This window comes from Centruroides vittatus, unplaced genomic scaffold (genome assembly GCF_030686945.1).
Source record: "Centruroides vittatus isolate TY-2023 unplaced genomic scaffold, ASM3068694v2 scaffold_861, whole genome shotgun sequence".
In the NCBI taxonomy this organism is placed as follows: domain Eukaryota; kingdom Metazoa; phylum Arthropoda; class Arachnida; order Scorpiones; family Buthidae; genus Centruroides; species Centruroides vittatus.
In genome coordinates this window covers 6,633,626-6,645,868 of record NW_027122718.1, presented here as the reverse complement: position 1 = coordinate 6,645,868, position 12,243 = coordinate 6,633,626, and the positions used below count along the sequence as shown (strand labels likewise).

Here is a 12,243-nt window from a genome sequence, read left to right as displayed (position 1 = left end):
CATAATACAGTTTCATACACCCGCTTTAAACGCTGCTAATCGATAAAGTGGTGTTGACGCGAACGTGTTCTACGTGTTGTTAAAAAAAACAATAACGAAAAAAGGAATTGGTTATTGGCCGCGGGCGATGTTCTCTTTGATTTTGGGTGTCATCTAGTTAAGGATTAACGAGTCGAATTAAGCAAAGAAATAAGTTTTTTTTTTTTTTACAGCACGGATTATTAGATATTAAGTTTCTCTACTACTTAATTCTCAAACCTAAAAAAAAAAAGAAATGTTTGTTTATTAATAGTTAATTTAACGCAGCTTATTCTTATTATTTCGAACTAATTAGCCGAAAATTGATAATTAGTTGATGAAAAATCTTAATCTAATTTGATATTTTCTGTTCGAAAGTTTACCATTTCAACGTTGTAAACTAATTTATTCTTATCGATTTCCTTTATATTTTTATTTCTTTTTTTTTTTTTGTAGTTTAGAATTTATTAAGCGTGAGATTTAATACTTGATTAGCAGTTTAAGCTTTCTTTTCGCAAATAGTTTTAGTTTTTTTTAAATTGTTTTTTTAAATCGATTTAAGAGATTAGTGTGACAAGTTTTCTCGAATAAAATTTTGAAAAAAATCTGTAAAAAGTATTATTTAAACTATTAAATAATTGTGTAATCGATTTACCTCTAAGCAGAACCTGATGTAATCATCCAACCATATTCTCTTTCTTTCTTTTTTATTAGTAAATGAACTTTTGATCTTTAGAGTAAGCATTTTACATCGTAATAAGCTATTCTCTTCCACTTGATTTTAGGCAATTAATGCAGAAAAAAAATTTTAAATAACAATTAACTGTAAATTAAAAATGATTCTCAAGAGGTTAATGAAGACGACAAAAAAAATTTTTTTTTTCACATAAAATCTACTAATAAGCAAAATATTTAAAGAGATGATTTCTATCTTAATTTTTTGCATTTTTATTATCCTTTAAATAATTTAAATTTCATTTAATTAAATATATAAAAAAACATAAATAACTGACATATGTAAATAATTTAATATAATTATTAAACATTAAATGAACACCTGTTGTTTATTAACGAGTTTATTACGAAGTATTTCGCATTATATAAGTTTATTAACACGTTTTAATAATACAACAATTAACTGACAATATTAACTCTCTCTCTCTCTCAATCGATCCATGGAAATTGATGCTTCTGTGGAATAATAATACTTTTTTTCTAAATGAAATTTATTCTATAAAAGAAAACATCTGACTAGATTTTACGTTTATAAAATCGTAGTATCACATTTAACAAGAGGCTTCTTTACCATTTTTATTTCTTATTTTGTCTTCGTAAATCTTCCATACACGATTCAATGTTTTAAATAGAAGAAATATATCGATTGTGCAGGAATATATAATTTTATATTTAGACTTATTTTTTTTTTATATTTGTTTTTGTTCGTCTCGATTGGTTTTATATACAGTTGTGGCTCGGATGTAACGACTTCAAGATTGTAAATGTTCACATCTTATTATATATATTATAGTTGAACAACGAATGACTTTTTCACACTTACAAATGGACAAATACGGTAATACTTTTAAAATTCACTATTTCTATAACAGAGGGTCCTTTTTTTTTTCCTTTTCAAAATATATATATATATATATATATATTTACACATATATACTTTATACGGAAATCATAAAATTCACTCGATTAATTCCAAGTATTCGGGTTCGTTTGTGGTGATTTGATGGATTTGTTTATTCACAACCGACATCGGTATTCTTTCTTGAGGATTTTGATGCCAGCAAGATAGCATTATCGTATACACTTCTTCCGGACATCTGCTTGGTTTCGATAATAATTTACCATTCGTGACTTGTTGGATAACCTGGAAAATTAATACAAATTAATACATAAACAAAAAAAAAGGTTTTTTTTTGTCTTCAAATAGGCAATAAAACCAGTAATATTGTGTTAAAGTATGCATAGAATTAAGACAATTCCATATAACTGATTTACTACCACAAAACTTACAATTTTATACACAAACATTCGAAGAAACATACCTCTTATTGAGGGGAATAGTACGTGATACAGGAATATTCGTGGTTAATATTTACTTTATTAAAACTAAAAAAATGTAACAACGAAACATTGGTTCTATTGAATTCAAGGAGATTTTACGGTTTTTTTTATCAGCACGAATTTAAATTTCTCATATTTAATTGTTCACAAAAAATCGAAATTTATATAAATACATCATTTAAAACTGGAAAAATTTCCGGTTTTTCTTATTATAGTGAGGATTACTTCTATTAATTTTGATGATTTGTCTAATTTACCATTATTTTTAGATCGATAAAGCTTACCTCATGATTGGAAAGTTCGTACCAAGGCTGCTTTCCAAAAGTAAATATCTCCCACAGAACAACCCCGTAGCTCCAAATGTCCGACTCGACTGTAAATTTTCTATATAATATGCTTTCGGGAGGCATCCACCTCACTGGTAACATCGTATGTCTTCCCACCTACAAATAGGAAACATTAAAAGATGAGGATCTTAATTGTATAATTTTTAAAATTGCATTCAATTTAGATAAAGTTCTATAAGATGCATCAAGCATTCAAATTGTACAGTAAGTGGAAAAGTAATAAAAATTTAAATTCTTCGTAACACAGTTTGAAATTCAATTATAATAAAATCTCGATTATCCGAGGTAATGTGGAGCGATTCGACCTCGGATAATCGTAAACTCGGATAAAACGAATAAAAATTACAAATATAAAGTCAATTTAAAGTCTCTTTTTTATATCTTAGTGAATTTAATTATACATTAGAACAATAATTTTTACGTTATTTATTATACAGTAATAAATCGTAATAAGAATTTTTATTGTTGTAGTTACGTATTAATATGAATTGTCTTTTTACTTTAATGAAAGATAAAACAAAAATAAATCTATCATTTTGTAATACATTTTATCTTTTTAAGCATTCCTTTTATGTATTAAAGTATAAAAAAGTAATGTAATACCCCTTTTAATATATAAGTACTGTAGGTTATTTGTGGGCATATAGAATTTAAATAGAAAAGATCCGATAACTCTGCAATACAACCTCCTATTTTATATATTGTTTACTACTCTTAGTCTTGATTGTATATATATAACTGATACTACACTATTTGTATTATTATTTTCTATATATAAATATAGAAAAGAATAATACAAATACTCAGTTACACAGTAAAAACAAAAGTTTTAAATTTATTAAAGAATAACTGAAATATATTAACCATCAACAGTAAGAAGGTAAAAAAGACTAAGGATAATGAATATATAAGTCGATACATTTATATATTGATAAAAATATCAATACAGTGTGCTCCCCATACACACATTGACCAACATCCATACAGAAAAAACCCAATTCGTTCGTTTCGACCAATAAAAAACGTGTTTAAAACAAAACATTCCGCATTTGCATGGTTGTTAGTAAACACCATATTGAATAAAACTTAGTAGACATAGATCGAAAAACTCAATGGTTTCTGAGATAGGAACAATTTAGTATGTTAGAATCATGACTGATTTATTGGTTTCTACGTGTCATGCGACGTGAAAAGAGAGGATAATCTTGAAGAATTTTCACCTCGATATTCATAGAAGGTCTTTCCGTTTCCAAGCACGCTTCCTTGGTGTCATACACGCTTGGTATCTTCTTACAGAATCGCGAATTCCCTCCAAAATTCCAGGTCTTTATCGGATTCTTTATCTCCGAAACTTTTGAGATTTCGATCTATGTTTAGTAAGGATTCGTTTTTGTTCGGTATGTTGTGCACTATCTACTATATAAATGTTGCATGCATTTTTTAATATCCTATATAAGAAAACAAAATGCAAAACTATAAAAATAAATACGAAAAAAATAAAAAAAAACTTAAATATTTTAATTGCTTCTAATTTAACAATTGTTAAATCGACAGTGGGAATCGGGCATAATTAATACTAAATTTACATTAAAACTAATTAAAATGTAATTATTTAAATAAAACATTTTATTTCAATGTATATCCGTCTCTGTAATCCAAAAAACACTTTGGTAGACGTATCTCACAGCAATTTTTGGTTAGCAAATTGTTTTTTATTTACAATTGAACTACTATGTACTTCAGTCGTAAATAAAAAGCAATTTTCTAACCAAAAATTGGATTACAGAGACGGATTTACATTGAGATCTACCATACATCAAGCCGATTATATATTAAAACATTTTATAATTTGTAATTAATAAAAATAATTTAATGTTGAATGATTGAATAATGTATAATCTGAGTGATTAAATGTCGTTACAGGTGGAATTTTACAATCGATTGATGGCATTGTTCTTCTCTACTCGTTTCCTTCGTACCGGTAATTACGAAGAAGTATCTATTAAATATTACTCGAGAGGATAGACGAATGCGTATTGAATAAATTATGAAATATGAAGATAATTTTAATATTAATAACATAGTTTACTTTACTTAATGAATTTCCATTAATTTATGTCTAAGTATTAATTCTAGAAAACTTGATGATCTACCCTATAATAATCGGTGCTGTAAACGTCACGAGACATTCCAAAATCACCAATTTTGACCACCAAATTTTCTCCGACGAGGCAATTTCTTGTGGCGAGATCTCTATGAACGAAATGCTGCGATGCTAAATATTCCATACCCGCAGCGATTTGAGCGGAGATTTTTAAAAGTCCCGATAACGAAAGAGTTTCGTATTTTTTTGGTTCTGTTTTCGAAATTATCAAGTCTGGTCCTCTGTCTCTATCAGGAAAACGAACATAGATGAAATCAAACGACATTACTTGTCATATTTACTAAATAACAGGTCAAATTACCTTAGGAAATTATTTAGATCCCCGTGTTCCATATATTCGAATACCAACATCAGAGGATTTCCGTCCGTTGAAACACCATAAAAGCTAACGATGTTTTCGTGTTGTAATGTTGTAAGTAATTCGGCTTCTCTATAAAAGTCAGGTCTAGCATCTTCTTGATTAGGATCTTTTAGAGTTTTAACTGCAACCAGAGTCGTCGGTTCGTCCGGAGTTAAATAGTCTACGGTTCCGAGAAACACCCTTCCAAATGCTCCCTCTCCTAAAGTCTGGATGAAACTTATTTTCTCTTTAGCAATATGGCGTATTTCTAGAAGAAATGATACATTTTTTAAATTAAATAATAAATAAATTTAAGTGTAATGAGTCAATGCTAACCAACAGAACAATGTTTTTCTTCGTCCTTAGGATAATTTGGATTTTCCACCATTTTCGATGGATTTAAAGGAATCCTTTCTCTTCCGGTCACTCCAGTTCTTTTGCTGTTTTCTTTTCGACACAACAACCAACAGAAAACGTTAGTCAAATGACAGAATCCGCTTCCTTCCTGGAAATTTGGAGAATCTCGACATTTTCTCAGTTGAAGAGAAAGAAATGTCGTCAAGAGTAAAATAACTGCAAACGTCACGCTTCCCGCTATAAGAAAAGGTAACTGGAAAAAAAATAATAATAAAATTATTAAAATGCAAAAAATAATAAAATAAAATATTTAACAATTATAATTTAAATTCATTTAGTTTACCAGATAAGTTTCTTGATTTTCTTCGTCTTTCTCCGACATTTTCATCATCCCTCCCATTGTTGGATTCATATGTAGATTCGGAAAGCGAGTATCATTAGGAAACGTACCTAAATAATTATTTAATTATTTGTGAATATCTAAACGTACGACAAAGTAAATTTACTTATGAAATTAATTAAATATAGGAGTGAAAAAAATATATATATACCTGTAAGAAACCTTGCTTCTATCGACATGTTTGCCGTTCCGTAATTATTAACAGCAACTAGAGTATAAATACCGTCACTAATGTGAGTGGCAATCTGAATTTCGAGACATCCTATAGATAAAAATAATAATTGTTATTAAAATATATGTTAAAAATTATCATTTACTAAATAATTAAAAAGAAATATAATACCAATTATTACTTTATTATCATGAACTAAATATTACCTTTCGTTACGGATAAATTATTGGTAATTTTTTTTTTCTCCACAGCAAAAGTGATATTGGATAATTGCAGGGGCTTATCGTTACGGTACCAGTATATGCTAGGTTGAGGGTATCCTGTTAATTCGTAACCTATTTCCCAATAAAAGTTCTTTACAGTTCCTAAGTAGTTTATTTGAGGAGGAGCTGAAAAAAAAATAAAAAAATACAATACATATATTGGTTTCAATTCGTTTAAATATGCACCGAATCAACAGGAAAATCACGAAATAATGTCGGCTTTGTATGGTATATTTTTGTAATGAGAACTGCAAGCTAATTGAAAAATTAACTCGAAATGTTTACTTTTTATATTACAGAACGGTCGCGCTAATCCGAACATGGGTTTTACCAATTCCCTAACTAAAATAATGGATTTGTTAACTGTACACTTGCAGCTGACGTCAAGCATTGCTGCTCGTTCTTTCTATCACCCTGTTCGACTTAATAACAATTCTAACCTCTGCTATTGTAAATACGGCAAATTTCTTAATTAAAATAAAGAAAAATGCTAATACCCTGTACAGTATAATTAATAATATACTTTTATGACGTAACTTACTTCAATAGGATTTTATTTTTAGTGAATATCCCTAACAAAATCCGCAAACTCAAGTAAATCCGCTTAAAATAGACTGTTTCGAAACAAAAGAATGTATTTTCAATTTTCATTCTCTTATGTGACTTTTTATTTATATTTTTTTAGTATTTTCTAAATAAAATGTAAAAAATATTGATGAATACAATACAATAAAACAGATTTTATATATATATATATATATATATATATATATAAATGTGAAGGGCGTTAAAAGTGAAAAAAACATTTTATATTTAAATACAGATTGTTTATATCTTAAGAATTGAAATTTAAATTTAATTGGAATAAAAGGTTTATTTGGAAAATATCATTTATCTTATATTTTCTGCATATAACACGAAAAAAAAAAAAAAATCTTTCTAGACGGGAGAAGGGAGAATTCTGTTTAAAATATTAACTGTGATAGAAAACAAGGCATTATAAATAATTAAATTATTGTTATAATTCGTAAGAGTTTCTATATTTATTTTGGCATTTTGATTATAAAAAATTATACTTTCACATTTTTTCTTGAAGCTTAACTTCTGCGAAAATTTCTGAAATTTTGCAGGGATGTTTGAGTCTTAGAGGGATTGACACTATTAAATTTTGGTGATTAAAGGTCGACGGGGCGGGGAGATAAAGGGGGTCGTGTGTTATGTCTGGAGTAGGGTCGGACTTAATGACGATTTTACTCCTGATTAGCATTTATAATTATTTATAAAATTCATTCCAACCCTCAAAATTAATTTTTTTTAACCATTATATAGTTGAAAATATAAAAAAATTTTAAATCAAATATCATAGCAGATGGCGGCACCAAATATTGCCGGGAAAGGTAAGCAACTCGTAGCTGGAATTTTTATTTATTTATTGGAAATATTAAATTATTATCTACCTCAGATTCTTGTCAGTCATTAATGGATTAAAACGGACAATGAATTCAAACCGATTTTTCAAATCAGTTCAGATTTATCATAAACTAAATATATTAGACTTGCCTAAGCATCCGGCATTGCCCAAAGGAATGCAGTGAAGATAATATAATGAGATAAAATTTTATTATGGCTAGATAATGTTATATAATGTATTATCCGAGAAGTTATATTCAGTGATAACACAGGAAATCATCTTGGATAGTTTCCAAAAAAAAGAAGAAAAGGGATATATAACAGTATTGAATTAATTTCTTATCTACATCCCACTTTATCCAGTGGGATACAATAGTATACAAGCAGAATGTGACAGATGTAAATGTCTCCAAAAATATCCAACGTAGTGTTTAAATAATTAGTGACACCGCTTGAAAAGAATTTAGTAAATGAATAAACTAAAAAATAAAGTACCTATATCAAAGGTAAAATAATTTGAAGAATTCCTAAATTGATAACAGTTATACTGAAGTGTCTGTGGGAAAATTAAACTTTCCAAAGCTCCATTGTTATATAAACAACGGTTTTTTTTCTTGTATTTCCATATGGTTTTATATGATTGGCAGCACTGTAGCGTATGTTTTTGGCATTAAATGTATTAGCACAGTACCAGATTTCGAGCATTAATTAATGATACATAACATACGCTCGACAGCTAAAACACTACGCAGTGGATGAATGACTTCGTCCACACTAAAAGATGGAAACGGTTTAACCAACTGATTTTGTCTTGTATAATGAGTTTCATGTAAAAATAAATTGATTTATATATGATTTTATAATCTTATAGATTATATAAATATTAAATTACAATTACATTTATATTGTAATATTGAAAATCATCTAACTAGCAATACTGAGTGTGGTGTAGAATTTAAATACTAAAACACTAAGTGATATGTAATAGTCCGTATGCTCTTAATTAAATTAAACACTTCTGTATTCTCGTTTCAACAATTTGTAGAGGGAGAAAGAACATTTCATATCGTAAATTAAATGCTTTTTAAAACCATTTTTACTCCTATACTCTCACTTCTGGAGAATGAATTTTCTCAGAGAACTTACTGTATCTAATGTTATGACTACGATAGTTATAATGGTCATTAAAATTTCGTATATAACATATTAATTTAATCAATAATTGTTTAATTAAACAATAAAATATTGTTTTTTACATGCAAAACCATTTTTACTCCTATACTCTCACTTCTGGAGAATGAATTTTCTCAGAGAACTTACTGTATCTAATGTTATGACTACGATAGTTATAATGGTCATTAAAATTTCGTATATAACATATTAATTTAATCAATAATTGTTTAATTAAACAATAAAATATTGTTTTTTACATGCAAAATCATAAAAATTTAGATTTTTTGCCTAATATCTTGAGACGTGTCATAAGAATATTTAGAAATGAAACGTAAAGTAATCAATAACTTTAAAGAACTTATTAAAAACAGTAATAACGAGGGATATATTACGTCAAATTCAGACTTTAATATATAAAACTGTTTTCATTTCTGTCATATATATATATATATATTTATTTACTTTTAATCCATTACGTTTTCTCTAAACGTAACGACTAATTAGGTATAAAATAAAATACTAAATTGACACGTAACGATTGTTTCAAGACATTATTTTTAATAATTGATTGGTGTGAATGGGTCGAATCGCGTGTGATTTAAGTGTTGTACAAGTAAAAATCACACAGTTCTTAAAAGGAATTATTTTAAGTCGAAAAATCATCCGAAAATCCGAATCAACACTATATATATACTGTAAATATTGAAGATAAAACCAGTCAAAAATGGATTCAATTATCATCAGAAGTATTTTCGTGCCTAGAATTCGTGTAACGTTAAATCAGGTTACTTTCATTAAAAATAATTTTTTCCAAATCCAAATCGATTTATTTCATCCTACACACTTTTTTAATAATTCAGTTTCTCGAAAGATTTCTAGTCTTGAAGAATATAACATTTTTTTTTTCTTTTTTCAGTCAATGCTGTTAAATTATTTGTTCGTAATTTTCTGTTATAACAAATGGAAATCGGGTTATAATTCATTATATCGACAAATAATTAACATTAACTTATTTAAATTATGTCTTACTTAATGATCTTTCGAGTAATGTGCCAATTATGTATCGATTATGGCTATGAACTCAATAATTGATCAATTGACTAATAAACGTTTATACTTATGTCAATGTGAAAGCGTGTCTGTTTTATTTTTCGGACTAAATAGCATTCTGCAAGTGTCCAATCAATAATTGTAGAATTTGTTTGAAATTTTCGATCACTTAACTTTCAATATCTTCAAAAACACTCGCAATGGCTTCGTTCAGGTTCTTGATGGTTCTCCAGCACTTCCTATACACTGTCCTTCACTTAACCACACAGATAATAGTCACAGGGATTGAGGTGTGGTAAAAGAGATCCCATTCCGCACCTCTCTAGAACAACTGGAACACCTTGTTGGATATCAAATGATTACGAAAACACGCCGATAAAAAGAGTTCTATATTGATCCTAGCAGTATATGGTCCTGCTCAAACCATATTTTGTCTAAATTTTTCGATTTGATGCCTTGGTGACTCGTTGCTTCTCAGACAGTTTTCGGAGGATGTTGTGGCATTTCTATAAATTGCTAAAGGTTTTTGGTGGCCAAGAATTGACATATACGACCAGAAGGAAGTGCGCCTGAAACCATACAAATTGAGCATCCGTGACTTCGTTATCCGTTCCGTTAATTGTTCCGTTCCTGGAGGAACCGCTTGGTACTGTACATTTGGATCATATGATCCTATAATTTTCCTTTCAAAATACTATGGATTCTGCTCCACGATATTCCAGTTTTCTGGCTAATTCTATTCTTTGGAGACTCCAAAACAGTATCTTTGACCTGGATATTGGTTCGACTTAATGTTAGTGGCCCGTCCCCGTCGAGAGTCGACGGCGGTTCCTCACTTGTAAAATCGGCCATAAAGTCTCTGGATAAGTTGTAGACTCAACTTTCAACTTCTTACTACCTCAATAGAACAAAACCTAGACTAAATTCAATCGGAGCGGCTGGAAACGTCGTGATCGCAACCTTTCCGTGCATCAAAAAATACTCCACAATGCAGATTTTTTGCACAAGTTATATTACTAAAACTTTACTACCTCAAATAGAAATGTTCTCTTCATTTAATGAAATTATCCCAATCTAGTTTGCATGAGCTCTTATTGCAAAATAATGGCCCAGTCTGTGGCACATTGCACGAATGTCCCTGTAACGTAACATAAATGTTTGCTTAAAAAGAAAACAATCGTAAGACATCATCTATACATATATATCTTAATAACTGCCTAAATAATTAAAAATTAACGTGTTCTTTTAAATATTATTATTATTATTATTATTAAGTGTAATATAATATGTGAATCGGATAAAGCTTAGGATTATCCGGTCTAAAGAGTCGATCATATTAATAAATACAACTAGACAAAAATAAGATCTTCTGAAGCTTTTAATGTATTTGCATTTTTTGTGGCAATTACCCTCAAATAAAAGCACATTTATTTCCTAAGAACTTGAAACGAATAATGGATATAGTCCATTAATACACGAGAAATATTAATCAACAACGAGTTACAGTTCAATAAGCAAATGAACGTCTAGTCTCGTTAAAGGTCGCTTTTATCAATTCGAAATGTCCTTGATCGATTTTACCTGTTAGTAACCGAGAGGGAATTTTTTTTCCATATTTAATTTGCAGTAAATAAGTCGAGAATTTATTCGTCCATTTACAATGTCGCAATATTAATTAATAATTAGTGCCGTTCGACTTCCATTAACAAATGCACTTGTCTGATAAATAATTAGTCATTATTATATTATATATATATATATATATATATCATTTAGAATAATATAAATTTACCGTTGATAATTAAGCGAACTGCATCGTTTTGGGTTCCAACGGCGTTTTCGACTATACATTTCAACCATCCGAAATCTTCCCTCCTCACTTCGCTAATTCTCACTATCAGAGCCGCTTCGTTTTTTGTTAAATTCTCTCTCAGGTATTCTATAGTATAGTTAGAAGACAAAGCGGATACATTCCAATGTACTTCGGGGGTTGGTTTACCTTCTCCAATACACAGCATCTCTGTCGATTGACTTTCGTTTATTTCTATACGTTTTGGTATTACTTTGGCTGTTGGAAGCTCTAAAAAGATAAAAATCGTGTCTTTATCAACAGGAAAAGAAGCCATATTTCAACATTTTAAATCATAGAAATCTTTAAAAAGTAATTAGTCGTATGTTAAAATATTAAAAATATCACTTATCTTTCTTGATAATTACTTAAAATATTCAAATTTAAGTTTTATTTATCGGAAATTTATAGTTTATGTTTACCACGAATTTATTTCTAAATTGTAAAGATAAATCTAATTGTGATATTGTAATAATGATGATTTAATACTTTTCTTATACTTAAAAAATACAGTATAAAGGGAAAAGGCCTTTCTATTCTTATAAAGATCTTTTCCTTTTAGTACAATTTGCTCGACAAATTCAACGCTTCGTAATTAAATTTTTGAATAATAATATTTAATTA

At 28.6% G+C, this 12,243-nt stretch overlaps 1 protein-coding gene across 2 annotated transcripts in view; it reads right to left on the bottom strand.

Moving 5' to 3' along the window:
• Positions 1–1,113: 1,113 nt before the first annotated feature.
• LOC136990108 (NT-3 growth factor receptor-like) overlaps positions 1,114–12,243 on the bottom strand; it is a 99,063-nt gene continuing 87,933 nt past the window's right edge. For both annotated transcript variants that reach the window (XM_067288464.1, XM_067288465.1), the window contains exons 6-14: positions 11,563–11,850; positions 6,081–6,263; positions 5,854–5,964; positions 5,646–5,752; positions 5,282–5,555; positions 4,907–5,213; positions 4,595–4,832; positions 2,379–2,537; positions 1,114–1,897 (exon numbers count right to left, since the gene is read on the bottom strand). In XM_067288464.1, coding sequence (XP_067144565.1) covers positions 1,712–1,897; positions 2,379–2,537; positions 4,595–4,832; positions 4,907–5,213; positions 5,282–5,555; positions 5,646–5,752; positions 5,854–5,964; positions 6,081–6,263; positions 11,563–11,850 — 1,853 coding nt within the window. In that variant the 3' untranslated portion in view covers positions 1,114–1,711. The remainder of the gene's footprint in view (positions 1,898–2,378; positions 2,538–4,594; positions 4,833–4,906; positions 5,214–5,281; positions 5,556–5,645; positions 5,753–5,853; positions 5,965–6,080; positions 6,264–11,562; positions 11,851–12,243) is intronic.